General features: G+C 45.0%; 1 protein-coding gene across 1 annotated transcript in view; it reads right to left on the reverse strand.

Moving 5' to 3' along the window:
* Positions 1–17,123, reverse strand: part of Elovl2 (ELOVL fatty acid elongase 2) — a 40,232-nt gene extending 23,109 nt beyond the window's left edge. Inside the window, exon 1 of the mRNA XM_060373001.1 lies at positions 17,018–17,123. Coding sequence (XP_060228984.1) covers positions 17,018–17,020 — 3 coding nt within the window. The 5' untranslated portion in view covers positions 17,021–17,123. The remainder of the gene's footprint in view (positions 1–17,017) is intronic.
* Positions 17,124–22,485: the final 5,362 nt, after the last annotated feature.

The raw sequence follows: 22,485 nt of genomic DNA on the forward strand, positions 1-22,485 counted from the left end.
CCTTCAGCAGAGATGCTTTCAGGACAGGGCGCTTCCTTGGTGCCATCTCAGCCCCATCAGTGTTCCAGTTGTTGCTCCAATGGGAGCCAAAATCAGCCTCTAGAGAAGCAAGGACTTGACGTTTCCATCTGATTGGGTAAAGAAAATGCATGTTGGGCCTAGGCATATTAGAAAAGTCAAAGAAGGAGACATTAGATTGAATATTTTCTCAAATTATTGCTGGAGTAGAAAGAGAAATTCTAACTCATTTGCATAGCTTTAATGAAACGGCCCAAGCGTTGAAAATGTAACTGGCGGTGGCAGCCAGCAGCAAGCCTGGCAAAAAGGTCAGGCTGGGCAGGGGGGTGGGCTGCCAGGACAGGCATCTTCTGAGACTCTCACAGGAAGCACAAAAGTGATCAATTTACAGGTGAAGAGTGCCTGGGACGACAATGCTCCACTGTTGCATAACTGGAAAATGATTTTAAGCAGAGAGCCCCCTTTGCTGTGCCTGAGAAGCAGGCTTTGGGGGAGGCAGCTGTCCACCACACTGCATGCCTGCAATCTCACTGTCGACTCAACGACCTAGGGAGAGAGTCTGGTGACAGCCACAGAGGGCCTTGCAGTGCTCACTGTGCAGTCTCTTTTCACCAAATTGTTCATCTTAGTCTACTGTTCTCCAGCCTTTAAACTCCTCTAATGAAAGAATCACTCGGCATCAAAGAAAGCCCCTGGACCATGCCAACAGTACTTACTTCCACCTAGGATAACATCACTCAGAGTAAAGCCTATTTTTGTTAAACCCATACGACATGCATTTAATGGGAAGTTAGGATGCACGGGGTGTGCAAAGTCTCATATGTTAAACAAACGGCTACTTAGTTACACGGCTTCTCCCAATCTCACAGAAACCTTAAAAATGCATGTTTCGCTATGACACTGTGCTCCACTACGACAAGGCAGGAAGTGCCAGAATAGGAATCAACAGATCCAGGTTCCTCTCTGGACTCCGGGTGAAAGCTCTGTGGCCTTGGATTTCAGCTTCTCAGCTATACCTCCTTCCTGTGACAGCACAAGTAGCTGCTGCAAAATGTTTCATCCTCATATTCAGATTTATATTTTGAATTAATTTACAACTGATGAATAAAAGTTGCATGTTGATAGTGGACTACATGTTTTAACACACACACACTTCCGAAATGGCCAAATCAAGCCAAGTTATAAACTCCCTTACCACTTTTTTGTATTAAAACACTTAATCTTTTAGAAATTTTCAAGTATATAATTATTAACGACAACAAACACATTATATAGTAATCTCTTAAGTTTGTTTCCACAGCTTAAATCTTAAGTCTCTCATATTTTAACCAACAAAAAGATATTTGTCTGCAACAAGCCAGGAATAGGAAAGTTTTGGTATAATACTTATTCATTTCTTAAACTTGCCTTTCAAACAATAGCTTTAAAGAATGAAATGTCAAATTTTTATCATAAGACTTTCCTTTTTATACACATCTATAAAAGCCTAAAAATTAGCTGTGAAACATAGTTTTGTTATGGATAGAAATGAGCTCACAAAGGAGTGACTTGTCAGTAGTTTTGTAAGTTGACTTATGGTGTATGTGTGCATAGGTCAGAGGACAGCCTGCGGAGGTCAGGTCTTGCCTCCACCACTTGGCTTCAGGAATCCTGCTCACGTCATTATGCTTGGCAGCAAGTGCCATTACCTGCTGAGCTTTCTCACTGGCTCCGAAGTGATTAAGAACCCCAGATGAAAATGGGAACTGTGTACAGCAGTGACAATTTACAGATGTCTGACTCAACTTCCTCCCAAAGCCGGAAGTAACTTCTTCCCACCGAAGAGCTGATGGTATTTCCCCAACTCACTAGGAAAACCCCAGCTGCACATTCCATTGGCAGTGTCCCTTGTTCACCGAGAGCCTCATTCTTTCCCCTTCCAGCCCTGGCTTGGACATCCCACTTCTTCCCCCTGGAGTCACACACAGCTAGCACTTCTCTTCCACATGAAGGCTCTTGGGCTATTTGGAGAGAAGACATTCAGCTTAGCTTCTCCATTTCCAGACAGTCAGCTCTAGAAGCACCCCCACACACCTTGTTAGTGGTCTGACCCTTCCTCCTTCTGTCCCTCCCTCACCTCCTTCTCTTCCTCCTTCCCCCCTTCCTTATTCCACAGAGGTAGAGATCTACTGAGTATGAGATCTTAGATACATGTGCACCTATGCAATGACGTCTAGACTACCTCAGCTTCCAGAGCAGCGGTTCTCAACCTGTGGGGCCTGACCCCTCAGCTATCCTACATAGCAGGTGTTTACATTAGGACTCACACAGTGGCAAAATTACAAGTATGAAGTAGCAACGGAGTAATTTCATGGTTGGGATCATCACTACATGAGAAACTGTGTTAATGATTGCAGCTTTAGGAAAGTTGAGAACCACTGCTCTAGAGCATTCTCTTCAGTTTTTTGGTGTTTGTTTGTTTTGAGACAGGGTCTCACTATGTAGTCCAGGCTGGCCTCAAATTCAAAGAGATACTCCTGCCTCCACCTCCAGAATTCTGGGATTATGGACAGGTGTCACCATCCTGGCCAGCATTCTCTTATGGTTTCATTCAAGTTGTCAACAACATAAATGAACACTTTCAGGATGTGGTAGAACTAGCAGCTCTCCTGTTTTATCTATACACCATGTTTCTGCTGACAGAACAAATTCCTTCTCCTGAGCCTAAAACTCTTCCCCTAACCTTCTTTCTTCAAATGGACCTAATAAGGATTAGGTGTGGGGCAGGCTCACCTCCACCAAGCAAATGGCAACTACAGAGTTCTTCTGTAACTCTGCTGCTTCTCTTTGAAAACATTTCCTTCTTGGGGGTTTGGTTCCTAGCTTTGTAGATGCAATTCCACAGTAGATTAAAATATGCTACCCTAGACAAGCATTTTCACATCTTCCAGGGCTGCCAAGATAAGCCATGGCCTCACTTCATGTCTCAGACTGTCCTGATTCCCAAAGAGGTATTGCTGTTGGCTAGAAGCAGGCATGGATCCAAGAGTGTCTCCAGCCAGAGCAACCATCTCTGTCAAATGAGTCAGGCGCCCCTGCAATGTACTGATGGTCTCAGGATCAGCTGTCCTTCTCACTGCTGAATAAAAAAATAATTGTCCCATGTTACCTGCTTCCAGTCTTCATGAGCCTACCTTCTCTACTTTATTCCCTTTAAGACAAGGCATCAACCCCCCAGTTTTCAGAGCTACTTATGTCCTCTTTTTGTATAGGACACACATATGACTGATAACACTGAAAGAAAGCGTCCACGGTGTGTTCACATGGTGTATTGGGTAGAACCCAGGCCACCTTCGCATTCAGTTCCCTATTCTGTAGGTCAGGCATTGTGGCCCCTCTTTGAGGAGCAAGGGAGGCGATGCTTAGGCTAGGAAACCACCCTGCTTTGTTCATAGCAATGAGCAGCTGCTGTCCACAGGAATGTCACTTCTTCTCACCACCCATCCATGTGTGGGTTTGGAGGACACTCTTGAATTGGGTGTGAGATGGTCACCTGAACTAGAGAGGACACAGCACGGCATACCATGTGTCACTGCAAATAACAGGCATTGCCGTGGCTCTCACATGAAGAAGAGCACGCTCTTGAGGGAAAAATGTTCTGAGAGGTCCCTTCATTCTCTGAGATGAAAATCTCCATCTCACAACAGCACGGCTGGGAGATTAAATAATTGCATGTTTGTAAAACCACGCATGACAGCTCTAGACACAAAGTTGACATGGAAGAAACAGGCATTAAGTCTTCTGCATTATCAAATCCCAGTGTGGGGCACACTGTCTCTGCCTTACAACTCCACTGTTGCTGTATACTGAAAAAGAGTGGCATTGTAGAAGAGGAATATTCTTCAATTAGCAGCCTGTCTCAATAGTGATGACCTTATTTTTATGGATAATTTAATAATTTACTACTACTGCTATAATTTTCATCACTATCAGGTGTTGGCAGGGATAAGTGTGTTGGGGCATGTTCATGCTATGCTGCCGTGCGGAGGTCAGATGACAACTTTATAGGAACAGCTTTCTCCTTCCGGCTTAACGTGGTCTCAGGGGATTGACCTCAGGTCATCAGCATTGCGCGGCAAGTGCTTTTACCTGCTGAGTACCTCTCTGGCCTGACACAGTGATGTCTTCTGGAACAATTAAAGAAGAAATGCTTTGTGTAACAGGAAAGACAGACATTCCAGCTGAAATGTTTTGTTGTTTTATTTTTTGGTGCTGACATCAAATCTAGAGCCCTTGCATGCTACATGTGTGCTCTACATAGGACATATTCCCAAGAGTTTAACTGAAGAAGGCAGCCATAACTGTTCTCAAAACCAACACTGAGTGGAAAAATTTGGAAGAGAAATGAAAAAGGACATGACATCCCTGTCAGAAATTTAAAGTTGTAAAGCACAAATATATATGCCATGCAATTTGAGCACAAAATCTCTCCTTGTTCCATGATATCCTTTCCACAGCTTACCTCAGTTTCCCTGTCAGTAAACAAACTCCCAGCATGCTGTGGGAATGAGTGCCAACAAGGAAGATTCTTATTGCTAAAAAGAGATTAGTAGCTTCTATATCTGGTTGCTCTCTTTCCATATAGGGAACAATCAGTTTATTCTTTTCCCTAATGTCTACCATCTTGTTCACTTTCTTTGAGACAGGGTTTCTGTGTGTAGCCTTGGCTGTCCTGGACTCTGTAGACCAGGGTGACCTCAAACTCACAGAGATCAGCCTGCCTCTGCTTCCCAGACTGCTAGGATTATAGGCGTGCACCACCGCATCTAACTTGTTTTCTAAAACTTCCCTTCAATGTTGATTTTGCCAAGAGGCCAGATTAGGTTCTAAGGAGACAAAGGCAGCTTCCTGGCCTGTGACTCATCCTTCTCAAATATGCTCATTCAGAGCAGACCTTGGACCTCAGACATAACAGGTATCCCAGATTTAAACCCATGTTTAACTTGGCAGAAAGATGTAAATGTGTTTAAATGTAGAGAATAAAACGTACCAGAGTTGGGGAGCCAGCTCAGACAGTAAAGTGGCCAGCTACGGCAGTGCCCGTTTGTAATTCCTGCACTATGGAGGTGGGACAGACAGGTCCCTGGAACTTTCTGGCTAGCCAGGCCAGCCTGCTTTGTGTTCCGGGACAGTGAGAGACCTTGTCTCAAAGACCAAGATAGACGGGTCCTGAGGAACAGAGGCTGACCTCTGGCCTCCACACGCGCACGCGCACATGTATGTATACACATGCAAACATGTGCACAGAATATACCTTAGGTATGGGCTTAAAGTGTCACAATTGCTTCAAATATTTTAAAGTTAAATCAGCAACTGCTTGAGAACCCGATAGGCTCAGAATGAAGATAAGAACATGAGTAGGGAACCTGCCATTCCCTTCGCCTAGCTCTCCAACCTGTGACAGACCTGATGCGGATAACTTCCTTCATATTTTATACACTGTGACAGTCACAGCGAGCAGCCGTGTGCTTTTGGGGGCTTCCCGCACACTGCAATGGCTCAGCATGCTTGTTTCTGCAGCTTGTTCTCTCATTCAGTAGTTGACGAGATCTGATTATGGTGAAAACTCCAGTCAAGTTCATTCACCCATGGGCTGTATTTTACCATAGGAAGCTAATACATTACTTATTTCCTGATGGATATTTTGGGTTGTTTCTAATTCTGTTATTACAGAAATGCTGCTTTATATAAAATTTCTAATGCTCATGAGTAAAAATTTCTCTGGGGAAAAATCTAGTTGTGAAATTGCATTTAAACATTTTTCCGTGAAAACTACCATATTGCCCTAAAATATTTATTGAACTTGCATCAGTTTTTAATCTTTGCCAAGTTCATGGATATGACATGGTGTAAGTTTGCATTCCACATTTCTGTAGGACTTGTGTATGTCTTTACATAATTATCAGCATGCGATGAAAGCTTCCTCTTCAGTGAGATGTTATTTCCAGGATCATAACCCAGGCTTCCCATGGATTGCTTGTCCTCTTGCTTTACAGCCATCATGTATTCTGCATGCTACTTTTTTTGTTATAGTCACTGCAATCCCTTCTAGTCATCCTCATCTTTTATGTTTTAATCAGCCTGTGGTATCTTTTCATCAATGCCAAGCACACTCTAACCCTGAGCTACAGTACTTAGTCTAAATGTCATGTTATGATTTGTGTCAAGAAAGTGCCCGTACTGTGCCATACCCTCCATGTCCTAACATTTTAAACTTTTGTTTTTCTTTAACCTTTCTAATGGTCTGGAGTCTCCACACTGTCAGGTGGAGACCTGCTTCAGCACATGCCCACGCTGCTCTGCGACGCACCCTTGTCGGGACGGACACCTGTACCACCCTCTCTCTTCTGCTTGCTTCACCTGGTGGTCTATTTAGAATTTTCCATGATACCGCTAGAGTAAAGCCAAGGATGCTGCTTCCTGCGGTAGCCATGACCAGAAGTCAGGCTCTGGGCTCTATTTCTCATCATGCCGAAGGTGGCCCCATTCCTGCGCTTTGGCTTGGCCATGGGGGCATATGTATACACTGTCTATCTGCTCCTTATAGGAGGTCTGAGCCATGAAGGCACTTGAGAACACCAATCCCTTAAAATCACAGAACTTTGTCTCCCAAACGGCTGCACAAACTATTTTTCACATCTCTACACAACCTGGATAAAAGTTGCTCCCAAAGTACTGAAAAGTGGAAGCAACTGTACAGGGGCACAAAACGCAGTGCTACACTGTTCTTTCTACAGCGTCTGTCGAGTCTCAGGAATTTCAAATACCATATATTTTCACAATACATAAATACAAATAAACACAATACATCCTGCAGATGACTACAAAGTATAGAGTTTTCAAGATACCCCTGCACTAGTAAGCTGGTCCACTTCAGTACTTTGTTTAGAAAAGGAGTTTGCTAACACACAGGTAAAGTAATTCTGGAAGGAAGAATAAGTACCAGCAAAAATCCTCCATGAAAACTTTTTCCATTTTTATTTTTATAAGTCCATTAAGATATTGGACATTCATGGACACATCTACATAAAATTTTTAAATTAATGGCTCAACAGCTAAGAAGAATGTGTACTACTCTTGCAAAGACTCAAGTCATTTCCTAGCGCCCATGTCCAGCAGCTCACGACAACCTGCAACTCCAGCCCCAGAGGATCCAACATCTTCTGGGTTCCTCGGGTGCCTGCACACAATGCACACGCCCCTTCCCACCTCCGCACACACACACACCCAATTTTAAAATTTCTTAACATGAATAAAATCAAATATTGAATTTCCAAATGGCTAAAGTGACAGTTCAGTTTTGGTGCAGTAATTTTTGCCTGTTTGCTTTGTTTTTTACTATATTTTCCTGAAGCTGATACATTCTTTTTGAAATGAGTTAAAGTAAGGAATCACTATTGCAGGATGTAAGTCATATCTCCAAATCAATGCATTATATTGTGTGCATGTGTGTGCAACCCTTGGCTCTATATTCTTCAGAGTAGTGTGTAAATTATTTCCTGTCACTAAAGACCAAATCACTACAAACAAACAAATCTAAACAAAACTTCTGTGAACAACCCTACTAAATAAAAGGCTAAAAAATGACCCAGGGAATATATGGTTCAAAAATACCCAGTTCCTAGTCATACTCTTCCCTTTATCCAAGCATGCCGGCTGCCTCACCTTGCTCTACAGTTTTATCCATTAACATCTATATTCTAACTGCTAGTTGATGTATTTATTAGAGTCCGTGTTTATTACCTGGTTCCCCCTTCTGTTTATCACAAGCTTGAATCTTTGACACACCTACCATATGAATAAATATGAAGCAAATAATCATATTTGTCACATAAATTAATTCCAAGGAAATAGTATCAAATGAAAAATAGTTTAAAGTAGTTAAAGGAAATTCAAGATTTCTTTACAAATGTGTAAAATCAAGCCAAGGGTGTGGCACATGTCTGTGATTCTAGCACTTGGGAGGTGATGGCAGGAAGGTCTGGAGTTCAAGGTCACCTCCCAGCTGGCTAAGTGAGGTTAAGGCCAACCTGGATTATTATTCTGTCTCAAAAATAACACAAATAAATATGGTAAATACTCCTTTCCTGACTTCTTCCTTTAAAAAGCTACATGTTTTTAGGAAAAACTCAGTTTAAGAATCTTTAATACACTGTCAAGCAACCAAAAAAAAAAAGAAAAAAGAAAAAAAACCTGAATAATTACTCATCTGGGTTACAAGAAAAGCAGACATAGACAATGCCACAAGCAATGGTTTGTAGAAGACAAGAAACACAGATATAAAGTGAGTCTAAGCTCACAGACTACCACTTGCTAGTTACAAATTACAAAATACAGTTTTCCAGATACCTCTGCTGCTAGCAAGCTGGCCTACTTCAGCACTTTGTTTTAAGATTCTGAATTTGTAACTAGAATCATCTAATAAAATCATCTTAAGTCTTGGTATCCTCAAACATGAGAAACCAACAAATCTGTTTATCAAACAAGTACTCTCTGTGTGATCCCTGTGTGCAGGGTCCATTGTGGTCTGCAGTAAATGCTCACCTTTAAAGACTAGTGGTACAGAGAGATAAATAAAAGTGAACAAGCATAACAAGCCACCAACTACACCGACAATCCTGGAATGTGTTTCTGTACACTAACACACCGAACAAATGTGTGGTGTTATAATTTCACATCTTTAGGGTTGGGCTGATCACAAACTATCTCTCTCTCTTTCTCTCTCTCTCTCTCTCTCTCTCTCTCTCTCTCTCTCTCTCTGTGTGTGTGTGTGATGCAGTTTACTTGGAAAGGAGCGGTTGAGAGTCAAGCAACAAGAGACTGAGTCACTCTACCAAGCAGTGGCGTGTCATGCTGGAGGGTAGAGTACAGACTTTGTCCAGCGACTCAGAAACATCATCCTGCATGGTTCAAAGCCCTCCCAAGCCTTGTCTTCCACCAATCCTTACACAGTAACTTCACTCCAGCCAGGCTGGTCTGTTATGGGTCCCAATACTTGCAAAACTTATTTCCAACAATCCCTCCAAGAAACAGTCTCTCATTCTCCACTTACTTTGTTCTCACTAAGATTCCTAAATATCTCACTATCACTATCTCCAAACTGATAGCCAAGAGAAGTAATGCACTCCCTTTTTCCACTAAACACACAAATCCAGTCATCTACTATCTTAGGTTTAGTTGCAAAGAATCAAAGTACGGTGGGAAAGGCAGAGAATGGAAGGAGTGTTTTCTAGTCAGGTGTTTTTTAGGGGCTAAGGCCTTAGGCGAAGCACCATCAGGCAGCTCACGTCAGGCAATTTGATGTGGGGGGTTGAGCAATAGCTGTAGCTTAATCTGATTACAGGAGGCTCTCTGGATTGCCTAAAGCTGTTATTCAAATCCATGGTAGTTTTCAAAAAGCAGGCACTTTGCTAGGACATGAATGCATCTACAGGGAGAACCACTCAGTAAGAAAATGGTTTTTGAAAAAAGCATATGCGAGCAAGCTGTGTTTCAGTGTTTCCATTTTCATCAATTACTTTAATAGAATTCTTGTAGCCTCAGGGATCTAAAGATGAGACAATGAAACCTTCCCACATTTTCACTATTCCCAGGGAGAAAGAAATGTCCTGAAATTTAACATCATCTTCATAGGGATATAAGGTTTTATCACGTAAACTGTCTAATAGAGATAGTTGCAAACACCTCTAGCTCATGCACACGTGGCCACAACGTGCTCCCAGAACAATGTTTCTCCAGTCCTCTTGGGTCATTATCTTCTGTGTCCTTAGCTGTTCATTTCCTCTACCTGTGAGGTTCCTATCACGTCTACATTACTGTCTTTTCTCACAGACCAAAACCAACCTAGTTATCACCCAGGACAGATCCCAACTCCTTCAAGTAGATACTGAACATTTTTACAGGAAGTAGCCCTTCTTGTTTGAACTCCAGAGCACTGGATTTCAAATGTGTGTGCACTTGGATTCCTAGTGCACAGACTCCTTTGAAAGCAGTCTTAATAACTAAGTTACTCAGTTACAGAGAGCGTTATTTCATTTCTTCAAAGGAAGAGCAAAAGTAAAGTATTCATTCCAAAATCTGCACTGAAGACAGGGGACCATCACAAAGTGCTTGTTTTGCCTATAGGAGGCAAGTGCTGATAAGATTAGCATTCTCTGCAGAAAGTCCTAATACAGGGATGTAGAGGAAAGGAACTGAGAAGCTAGTTAAGCTAATTTGCAAATTGACAGCATTCTAACAGCAGTGGTAGGACATTCAAGCAGCATGCTGCTCTTGCTTTGTGCTTGCACATTTGAAACAGACTTCAGTTTGTGAATTGTAAAATGACTTGTGATGAATACCATTTCTTTTTAGGAGTCGGAACCCAAAGGCTAGAAAGGGATCTGAGTGTCTTGAAAATAACAAGGAATGACAACTGCTCAGCCTCTGGAGTAGGATGTGACAGGGCCCCAGGAACAATCTGGACAGGCTGCCAGAGAGGCATTTCTCCAGTGCTGAAAGTGCCCTCCTGCTCTTGCTAAATTGGCTGCTGACTTTCCAAAGGCTAAGGAATTTGATTTCCAAGTCCAGAAAACTGTAGGTGTAGAAGGGCCTTCCCTGTGGCAGTTTAAGAAAGGACAGGAGCAGGGGGTCCTGGGCACAGGCTGCAGCGTTTTCCAGACACAGAGAAGAAAGTCAGCTGAAGGGAATACTTGAAACAGCTTGCCAGCCGTTATCCCAGCACTCAGGAGGTGGGGCTAGAGTGGTAAGTTCCAGGACAGCCTGGCTTAAAAAGTGAGACCGACCCTGTCTCAAAACAAAGCAGAGCCAAGCCAAAAAACAATGTTTCTGCATTATAAACACATTCATCTTCTTTAAAGGCATAGATTAATTTAAATCTAACTCCTTAGTGTGATGGCTAATAAATGTTCTGACTGTATTAAATGAGGGTCTCCAAGTCTAACACCTATGAAATTAAAAGATCTAAGTTCTGCTTAATTACATGGAAAGTTCAACACATTTACATCTTTAGAGCACCAGAGTGAAGAGCAAATGACAAACTCTTAAGACATAAAACTTGTGCTACCCTTGTTGTTTCTGGCAGTCTTAGCATGACAGCCATTCTAATCAAGCCAGTGACTACCGACGTCTCTTGAAAGCTACTACCTCTACTATATGGCCACTCCTGTCACATAAATAACACTTCATGCTCCAGTTCTTGTTTATACGAAACAACGAAACTTCAGTGCCTACGTACTTTGTATGTAAATGTACACGCATGTGAGTACACACACACACACACACACACACACACACACTCAGGTTGACTACCTAAAACAGTCTTAGTGCTAACATAATGACACAGAAGAGTATTCCACACCTGACCTCATGCAATAGTAAAAACACAAGTATTTGTAAAAATATGTGTAAAATGACCTTCAGGCTGTGTACAGGTGTCAGGAAAAATAAATAAATTCTGTGTTTAGAATGACCACCCTTGAGATATAGCATTGTTACAATACGTGTTTGCAAATACTTCAAAAACTTCTGAAAACAAAAACATAACTACCCCAAATCCAAGCTACTTCTGTTATGAAGCATTTAGGAGAACGAATGCTCAACCTTCACAGGCATCTGTATGTCCATATCCATCTGTCTGTGTAACTCATGGGTGGGAACTACACAGCAAAGTTGCTTGCGTTGCCATAAATGTTGACTTTATAAATGTGTAAGAAAGCACATCCCTACTGGCCAGCGGAAAAGGCTCTAGAGCGTAGCGAGAAAGCGAGGCTGGGATCAGAAAGTTTAGACCTCTATATGTGACCTTGAACAAGTCATTAATCATCGGTGAAACTCAATTTTCTTACCTACAATGTAAACCGAGTTCTGTAGAATTTACTTTCTTGTGAGGGAAACTTCAAGACATCTGATGTGCTGCCATATTAAAGCCTGATTATGTTTAAACGAGTTCAAAGACAAAATACCCACTGCTACTGAACGGCATCGCTCTACCTGCAGAGGGTGCGGAGGCTCGTGTCCGAGGTCTTCCTAAACTGGCCCCTCCCGTGGTTAGAGGCAGGGTCTCACTGAACTCCCAGGCAGCTGGGTTGGCTGGCCAGCCCTCCTGGATCTTCTCATCTCTGCCCCTGTACCACTGGGATCACAGTGCTCAGCACCATACCTAGCTTTTGGGTTGTTCATTTTTGTGTGGTCCCAGGAACCTGGATTCAGGTCCTCATGCTTGCATAGCAGCAGCCTTTTACTGACTAGCCATCTCCCCAGCCTACAGCGTATTTAAGTTATAATCAAATGGCCAAATATGTGCAAAGTGAAAAGTTACACAGAAAAATCCATGGATCATGGCTTTGTCTACATTAACAAAATTTCAGTAAGAAATTAACACTATAAATTTCATTATGTATAGAAAGAATCTAACCTGGCTTCTTTTAGGAGTTACATTAGTAGACACAGCTACAGAAATGCATGCTTAGGTTTTAGTAAGAACTTATGACTAAATTATAGATTTTGTCTTTTCAAAGTGATGGTGTGACCACAAATATGAGGGTGAAATGCAAACCCAGGGTCAGGTTAGCACTTATTAAATACAACCCAGGCACAGGCCTGGCCGCGCTGTGGGGAATCAAAAGCTGCTGGATGCTGAGACACACCTGGCTGGAGGAGTGTGCGGTGACCCTACAAAGCAGACACTTGTCCCTTAACACAGCCTTTCAGCTAAGCGGAGGAAGCGCAGTGGGGTCTCAACGTGCAACAATGTTCAGTGCTTATGATGCGCAGGCATCATTCCTATGACGACCACCTGATTCTGAGGTGCATCACTGAAGGACACGGGCAGGGCCTGACCTTGGCAGGTTTGCCTTCAGGAAAAGTCACAAAGACAAAGGACACCACTAGTCACCACAGGATGAGAAGCAGCCAAGATCCACTGGGTGGACTGGTAAGCGGTCATGCTCTGGTGTGTGAGGAAAAGGGAGGCGGGCTCCAGTTTTCAGGAGCATCCTTACAGGAGGTCTAAACCACGGGGTCTGTAAGAAGACAGATACATGAATCTCCAGGGAGGCGCTCTCAAGAGGAAAGCGACAGCTACAGGTCCAAGTCCTGTCTGACGCTCACAAAAAACAGCCTTATGTGAAAGATTAACCTCACTTCGCAAGTGGGTAAACACGGTGTCAGAGTGACCTGACTAGGGCACAGTGCTGGTGGGTTAGCAGCTGGCCCTGGAAGCTGGGTTTGCCGGCCACCTGCTAAGCAGCTCCCTTCTTTGTGGCTTTGTTCACCAGCACAGAGGAGAGCGCTCTCTCTCACAGTATCGGGCAGTGAGAGGTCACCCCTGCGGTGGCTGTTGTTAGTAGATGCCACTCATGTTTCTTGAGAGACTTGATAAAGTTCGGATAAATAAAAGTTATAAAAATGTTTTTAACGTTCCAAGATCAATTTCATCATTTTCTTCCTGTGGCTTATTTCCTTTTCTTTTCTTGAGTGGATCATTTTAAGACCAGACTGTCACTTAAAGTAATTATCATTCTGTGGGTATTAGAAATGAGCAATAGAGGCCATTATGATTTAACATGAGAAAGGACCGAGGGAAAAGACAAGGGAGATGTGGAGCGCAGTGATTCCCAGAGAATGAATGGCATTTCTCAGCAGAGGCAACAAGTTAAAAATCAAAGAGACCAGAAAGCTAGAAACCTGTAGGAAGGGCAAGCATGGCAGGAAGAGGCCTGGGGTAGAGGTGAAAAAAAGGGTAAAACAAAAACCTGAGAATACTGGACACAAAAACAACATGAAAGAAAAAAAATGGACCAAGAATCGGATTTCTGACACAGTAACCTAGAGAGCCGGTGGAATTACCAGCAGCTGGGGGGGGGTGCTGAAAGATGAGCAGTTTCATTTGTCCAGTGCTGGGTCTAAGGTGGCAGCCAGGTTCTCATGAGTGGAAAGGGTCTCAGAGATAAGAAAGAAATTTGGGCATGTGTGCTACTGAGAGCTGTTTGTCCATTAGGGTGACCTCCAAAGTAGGTGCCTTGTGAGCATCTGGAATACAGCCACTCTGACCTGGCATGTGCTTTCAGTATAAGCACATGTTTAAAGAAAAAAAAAAAAAAAACAACCAACCAACCAACCAAACAAACCCCACAAGTTTAAAGAAAAAAATGGGGGTGGGGGTCTTTGTTTTAGATAGGATCTTCTTTTATGGCTCAGGGAAGCCTTGAACTCACAATCCTACCTCTGTCTCCCAAGTGCTGGGATAACAAGCATGAACCACCATGCACAGGGCATGATTTTGTATGAAAAAGATGTGTAAAATTCCTTAACTTTTTGTATTGGTTGCATGTGGGAGTGATACTTGCCCAGAGTGGGTCAAGTGTTAAAATGTATTTCAAGAGTCTCTGCTTTTTCAAATGTGCCTACCAGAAATTGAAAGTCACATACATGCTTTAGGTTGTATCTCTATCAGATATAATGGACTCAGAAAGTACATGGTCTTGTATAATATTCTGTTTTGAGACAGTCACTGTTCAGCTCCTGCCGATAACCCAGGCTGGCCTCAGTCTCCAAACCCTCCTACTTCAGTTCCCCACACACTAGAATTACATGCATGCATGTCAATGTCCTGCCACAACATCGCTTTTTATGGAAGAAAATCCTGGCCTGCGATCACATAAATGTGGAGCTGAGATTCAAACTCCTGCATGACACGAGATCACATCAATTTCAAAATGAGCCTACCTCTCAAGTTACTAAATGTTTAGATTTTCAATGGTGGAAGCATCAGTTCATTAGAATGGTTCCTTAGGGACAGCCTAATGTTATTATTCATAACTAAAGCCAAACACAGGTAAATGTGCAACATGTGACTTCTGAGGTATGGCGAGCTACCGATGATGCCCACACAGTTTCACTCTCTTGGGGTAACAGAGTCTCCATTCTACTTGCTCCTAGCAATTCCCCCTCTCCCCAAGTCAAATGGTCCATATCTAATTGTCCAACGGGGAAAAACATCACAGACACAACCCTGAACGAAAGGGCCCTGCTTTCTGAACATAAATGGATGCATGACACAGACACACTCAACACATTTCCAGCAGGCTTTCAGACCACGGCATCTCCACTTCCCCAACTAAAACACATTCCATTCGCCCCTTCACTGAAGAGTCAAAGCACCGAGCTTACCCAGCTGGATAATTTAAGAATACGTTGTGCCTGTAGGGTGGTTCCCTCCTGTAATCCCAGCACTCAGCAGGTGGAGGCAGGAGGACTGAGAGCTTGAAGCTAGCCTGAACTATGAGGTTCTGACTCAAAACAAAACACAAAACAGCTCAAGAAACAAAACCTTGCTTTCTTACTTTTTGCTAGAATGCCAACAGTAAAAATCTCCTGCAAATATGAACTGAAACAAAAAATTAGGCATCATTATGTTTAATTGGTTTTAAAATAAAAAAAAGTTTTACTTTCTATACCTAGCTGGACGAGACCAGCTGAGGACCAGCAGGCTGTACAATCTTAATTCTATCCTTTTCAAATCTTCTCATGTAAATGCCATTAGGCGGTTTGTCTCCGAGTATGATAAACATGCTTCCCCACGCCAATATCAAACCACTGGCAGAAATTTACCCTGTGCAAATGGGGGAAAGGGAAACTTAAGTAGCATTTTTTTTGCAATGAGACTAGTTGGCAGAGACATCTTGGCCTGGGTATGAAAGAGTCACTCACCTACTTATGAATGCGACCCCCCCCCCCTTCTCCCTCTCTGCACCATCTCTCAGAAGTGACATCGCTTGATCTGGACACAGGCTTGACAATGCTCATTGAAAAGGAGCTCCCAGCAACACAAGATAAAGACTGTACCACTTGCCCTTAACTTTGGCTCTTTCAGGTTAATGCCCATGGGCTGTTTCATTGAGTTGAAGTATTCTGGGAAGTTTTTTCCCAACTAAAATCTCTGTCTATTTTGGGACAAAGATTCAGAACCCAGAGAGACAGCCAGTGAGTGCTAAAAAGGCTCTGACCACTCAGATGTCGGAAGACTCAAGTGGCAGAGGAAGCATGAGGTAGCCACTGACATTCTGATCCCTGTGTCCCCTCCTCCCACAGTGCACTTTAGATTCTCATCACCCCTGTTAAGGGGACAGTTCTTGGGGTTTGCTTCAAGGAGACTCCTGTCTCCCACGAATCATAGCATAAAGTACTTTCCTTTGCTGCTTTTTTTTTTTTAAATAAATGATGTATGCCAGGCACTGTTAACAAAGACTGTTCACTAAAACTTGCATTTTGATGAGGGAGACATTCAATACACTAAGCAAACAGCTTATAGCATGCTTAACGAAATGAAGGAGGTAGGGAGAATAAGAAAATTGAGGAGTGGGCTGGAATTCTAGTGCTAAGATTTAATATTTAACCAAGTAGAGAGGGTGACCCTAAAACGGCGTGAGAGGAGGGGGGGCAATCTAGGGCTGGCTGGTGTCAGGTGGGGCAAAAAAGGGGACAGGAGCTCTACGTATTTAGCAAGCCCTGAAGTGGAGGCGAAAAGACAAAGACCAATGAAGACGAACTCGGATTTGAAGACAAACGCAGGATCTCTTGCGGGTCTCTTTGCTTTAGCGGGGAGGTGGTTTTTTTGAGACCGGGTGTCTCACCGTGGCCCAGGCTGGCCTCGAACGCGCGGCAATCCTCCTGCCTCCGCTCCCTTTGGGCCGGCACCGCTGCCCACCCAGGACCAGCTCCCTGCGAGCTCAGCAGCACACAGTCTCCGCCTTTGTGCCCCGGCGCCTGGCTCCGCGGCAGGGTCCCTCGGCGGGCGGCTCGGGGAGAGCGTTGGGCCCCGGCTGCAGCGCCGACACGCCCCCGCGCCCCGTTACCCGCCGGCGCCCCGGCCCTGCGCCCCGCATCCCCCCATCCCCCGGCCCCAACGTCCGCCGCCCTCCCGGACGAGGCGCGCGGCCCCACTCACTCACTCACTCACCATGGCCGCGCGGCCGCGATGCGCTGTCCAGGGTAGCCGCCTTCCTCTGCGCCGCGCCGCGCGCCGCCCGCGCTAGTCACTCGCCCCCGCCCCCGCGCGCGCCGCCCGCCTCCCCGCCCCCTCGGGCGCGCGTCGCGCCCTGCCCGCTCCGGGCCGTTTCCCCCCCGCCCCACGCCGCTCGCCCTCGGGGGACCACGGGGGCGGGGAGAGGGGAAAGGGGGCGGAGCCGGGGCGCGGGCCGCTGGACCGTGGCCCCGGAGGCCTGCGCGCCCCCACGCCCGCCACGGCCCGGCGCCCCCTGCCGGTCAGGCGGGGATTTGCAAGCCCAGCCGGCGCCTTTTGCACGCGCCTAGGCGCATCTTTCATCAGGTCCCTGGAGGAGCCACCTGCAGCCCCTCCATACCCCCCACGACCGGACAGTTCTAAGGAGCAGGGGCGGGGCGAGCGCCACGTGATTTAAATTGGGCACCCAGGTTTGCTGCGTGTAGGTGTAGATATGAGGGATGTTCTGGGCTTGGGCGGTGCATGCCTGTAATCCCAGCACTTGGGTAACAGAGACAGGGGGAAAAAAAAGAGAGTTCAAGGTCAGCCTTGGCTTTTTAGTGAGTTCCACACCAACTCGAGCTTAATGAGACCATGCTTCAAATAAGTAAATAAGTTAACAAACAAAAACTCCATTTCTCTTGGGAGCCACTGTGAACCTGTTGGCACCAATATCAGTCTAAGTTGACTTTTTCGTAAAGATCTTACTTCCAGAAGTGTCAGGGGCTCGGGTGGCTTATTCAATGCTTCATTAGCAGTGAACAGAATTAGATGCTGGGCCTTTGTGTGTCACATGACTGCTTTTCATATTTCCTTCAGAATGAGCACATACAATTTCACGTCCAAGCAGGACCCACTACCATCAAAGTTGTGAAGTATAGGTTATGGCTGCTGTCCCTTTTTGTGTGTGGGTTTTCATCTGAAACAGCTCTTCCTTTGACAACTTCTCCGATGGTCCATTTTTCTTCTGCCAACTTGGCAAGCTTTAGAATCACCAAGGAGATTCTCTCGGTGAGTCTGGGAAGACGCTTCCAGAAAGTCTCAAATGAAGTAGAAGTACAAATTCTGTGGATAGAACCATCACGTGAATGAAAAGGAGGAAGTGGTCTGGACACGAATTAGTTGTCCCTCCCTACTCCCTAACTGTGGACACAATGAGATCAACTGCCTCGAAATCTTGCTGCCGTTATTTTTCAACCACGACAGACCATACCTTCGAACAGTGAGCCAAAATAAAACTTTGGTTCCTGTCTTAGGATTTCTATTGCTTTGATAAAATACCATGGCTGCTTGGGGAGGAAAGGGTTTATTTCACTTACACTTCCAAAGTCCATCATTAAAGGAAGTCAGAGCAGGAACCAAAGCAGAGACCAGGCAGGAGTGTGGCTTACTGGCTTGCTCAGCCTGCTTGCTTACAGCACTCAGTACCACCAGCCCAGGGGTCCACCTGAAGTGAGCTTGGTGTCCTTACAACAGTCGTCAAGCAAGAAAATGTCCCACGGGCTGGCCCCCAGTCTCATCTGATGAGGGCATTTTCTCAATGGAAGTGTCTTAGTCCCAAATGACTCTAGTTTATGTGAAGTTGATATAAAATCACCCAGCATAGAGGTAAGCAAACAGGATTAGTCTCTGTGTATGTAATTAACATTTTTATTAACATTAGTATATAAGGGAAGCTAGGGAGGAAAAACCTAGTGCTGTCTGAAGCCTTGTAAGGCCCCGTTGCTGAAGACATCACCTGCTTAGGCTGTGACAAGGAAATCAAGCTGGAACTGATCTGAAAGTTTCTAGCTTCCACAGTGCCCAAATGTGCTGCACAGGCTCCTGGGAAGAATATCTCTTTATGATCTTACTACCCAGAAGTGGGCCTGAGTACCGCCATACTGAATGTCCAGGTAAACTGTGGCTTCTCAGGCTTTCATAGTGTCCCCATAGACTCCTGTGTTTGAATGCTTGGCCATAGGGAGTTGTACTCTTAGGAGGTGCTGCCTTGTTGGAGAACGTATGTCACTGTGGGCTTTGAGGTCTCCTAGATGCTATAAACTTAGATCTAGCGCGGCAGTCTCTTTCTGCTGCCTTGCGGGTCAGGATGCAGAACTTTCAGCTCCTTTTTCAGCCCCACGTCTGCCTGCACACTTCCAGGCTTCCCACCATGATGATAATGGCCTAAACCCCTGCAACTGTAAGCCAGCCTCAGTGAACTTTTTTCCTTCGTAAGAATCTCATGGTCTTGGTGTCTCTTCACAGCAACGAAAGCCTCACTACGACAAGTGGCTTGACTGTTGTGGGTGATGACCAACCACTTCCTGGTGTGATTTGAGGCCTACTCTGCAGTAACAAATTTATACCTGGCATTGCATCCAAAAGCCAATATCTGGGGAGGTCATAGGCCCTAAGGAGAACCTGCTGCTATTGCTTTGCTAAATGTATGTGTTGTTCCTTCTAAGCATTTATGTTTACTCCCGTATTTTAGAGCTACATTCTGCCTCGGTCAGTATTCTAGTTTGCTTTGTGTTGCTGTGATACTCTGGACAGAAACCAGCTGGGGGTTTGCTCTACCTTTCCAGGCCACGGTCCATCACTGAGGGAAATCAGACCAGGAACTGAAGGAGAAAACGTGAGGGCTGCCTCGCACTTGCTCTTTGGCTTGCTCAGCTGTATTTCTTACCAATCCCTGACCCACCTGCCCAGGACTGCAGCCACCCAAAGTGAGCTGCTCGCTCTGACATCAGTCACCAATCAAGACAATCTTTCTCAGGTGCAGCCACATGCTAGCACTTGGGTTCCTTATGCCCATACCTCCTTTCCAACCCTTATTCCTTCCAACACCTGAATATTAGGCAGGAGAGAAAGAGAGTTAGTGGGGAGAGGGATCGGAGTTCTCTTTAGCTACCTCCTGCTGGTTAGGGTCACTGGGTTCCTCAGGACAAGTCCAGTCTTCATTTCAAGATATCTCCAAGTTCTCGTCAAACTGAAACAACAACCACCAGGAGCAGCAAGCAGAAAGCAGCAAGCAGCCTTCTTCCTTGGAGCAGCCCCAGCCCCCTCCCTGGGCTCTGGTCTTTATTCCCTCTCCAGAGTCCTCAGAATTAAATTATCTCCAGCTGGCAAAGATCACACCCCTCTCAGAGCCCACTCAAGGCAAATAGTCTGCTGCTGTGGACACACTACAGCAGCCCCATATCCCACACCTGGGATTAAGACAAAAACATGTTTACACAACATAACTGAATTTTTAACGACACCAAACCTTCCACTACAGCCAAAGGTCAAGCTCATTAGGCTATTCTTCAGCTGAGGTTCTGTCTTCTCTAGCGACATTAGGCTTGTGTCAGGTCATGAGACCTAACCAGTGCAGTTGGAGAAACTTCTTTTGGCAGGGGCAGTGGTTAATGCAGAGACTCATAACTGCTTAAAAATGATGAGAACGGGTGAGTGTTGAGTCCTGAGCCCTAAATGTGACATCAGTATCACTCCTACCCAAAGCCCAGGGAACATCACAGAAGAGGGGTCAGAAAGAATGCCTGTGCCAGAGGACGAAGATGAGAACTGTGAAATGGTATCTTCTGGATATGCCGTGACTGTTTACAACGCATGAATTACAGCAGGCTACGGTTACCCGTTACAAGACCACAAGATTGAGCCCTCTACACACACAGGGGAGGGGCTCCTGAGGCCCCATCCCTAGCTGAAGAGCCGTTGGTTAGTTAATGGCTGCTGGGTTAAGAGGAGGCATTTTTCTTCAATGGTATAGCCACGGGAAAGAAGATCGTGTTTCAGTAAACAAACCCACGCTCATGTTCATTGAGTCACCAAAACTCAGAGGGTCATCAAAACAAAGGCATGAAAGTAGGAAGGGTCATGTTGGAAAGAAGTCAAGAAAGAGGGAAGGGGATAAATGGAGGCTAATGGGTAAGGGGACTAGGATCAAAGTATATCATATGCATATGTAAAACTGTCAAAGCATATTAAAAAAAGAGCGTGAAGAGCCTTTTCCTCGGCACGTGGTTCAGTCGCACACACTGCTACAACCTGAGAGACCTTGTCGATGTCCGGAAATAGAGGACACAGGGATCTTAAAGTTAACACAAGGACCTCTGGACCTCAGGGCAGAGAGGTCTGCCATCATTCTTCCAAGTGACATGTGGTGTTTTCTGGTAACTATTGAGTATGTAAGTCCAAACGGTCTAAGTAACTTACAGCAGTTCAGGACCACTAACCCAAGCATACACATAAGGAAACTGAGGCTTGGGAAGGTCAAAGAATATACAGAAGGTCACAGGGGCAGTTGAATACTGGGAAATTAGCATGCAACCAAAGGCATGTTGGGTCAGTCTCACAATGCCATGCTGCCTTGGGCCAATCTTATCTTTAAGAATCTTAGGGGTTTGGATGATGGCTGAGGGATTATTTCACTTACTATCCCCAGGACCCAAGTAAAAGCCAAGTGTGTCCATGTGCTTCTGTAACACCGGCACTCAGGGGTGGAAGGAGAGATAGGGGGATACTGGGGCTCAGGGGTCAGCTGGTCTAGCTGAAAGAGCATGTTTTGGGTTCAGTGAGCAACCTTCTTGTTAAATAAGGTGAAGAAGTAATCAAGGACACTACTCAACATCCACTACTGGTCTCCACACACAGCTGTATGAGTATGCAACACACACACACACACACACACACAGAGACAGAGACAGAAGGAGAAACAGAGAGAACCTTATCAATTTGGCAGACCCAATTATTTTCCAAAAACCTTTTGTTCATTTACTGGGTGTCAGTTGCTTTTAGGATGCTGTTCCCTGCTGACTCTAGGAGAATCTCACAGCATTGTTCAAGGATTGGGTTGCAGCAAAAGGGACAGCTCTACCTACATGGCTTAAAGATGACAGTGCCAGAGAGTGACCGATGAATTTAGTAGGTACAGCAAAGCGGAAATTCTACAGCTATTGCCCAAGGTCCAAAACATAAGCTCATGCATTCTTCAGTGGCTTGGTTGGTAGAGGGGGGACTGTAAAACCCCAGCCCATGTCATTACTCTGCTCTGGCTATGGGCACTGCAGGCTAGAAGAGCAAGCAAAGCGTGTGAATTCAAGTGGTTTTATTTCCTCTAATCGTGAAGCTCTTTAAAAGCAGATGGGATATGCAGGCACATACTTTCGATCTCAGCACTCAGCGGTAAAGGTGGGAGGGTAGCAAGTTCCAGGCAAGCCTGAGATGTGTAGTGAGACCTTGATTCAAAACACAATGGAAGTAAAGCTAAACCCCAAGGGGGGGGGAGATTCAGACAGTCATAATGAATCCCAGGGCTTCATCTATCACCCCTCTTCAAAACTGGCAACTTGTGACCAATCTTGTTCTATTTAGATCTCCATCTACTTCCCTTCTATTATTTTGAAGTAAAATCTCGATCTGACACCTTCCTTGTAAGTGAT

This window comes from Meriones unguiculatus, chromosome 19, assembly GCF_030254825.1.
Source record: "Meriones unguiculatus strain TT.TT164.6M chromosome 19, Bangor_MerUng_6.1, whole genome shotgun sequence".
Taxonomy (NCBI): Eukaryota; Metazoa; Chordata; class Mammalia; order Rodentia; family Muridae; genus Meriones; species Meriones unguiculatus.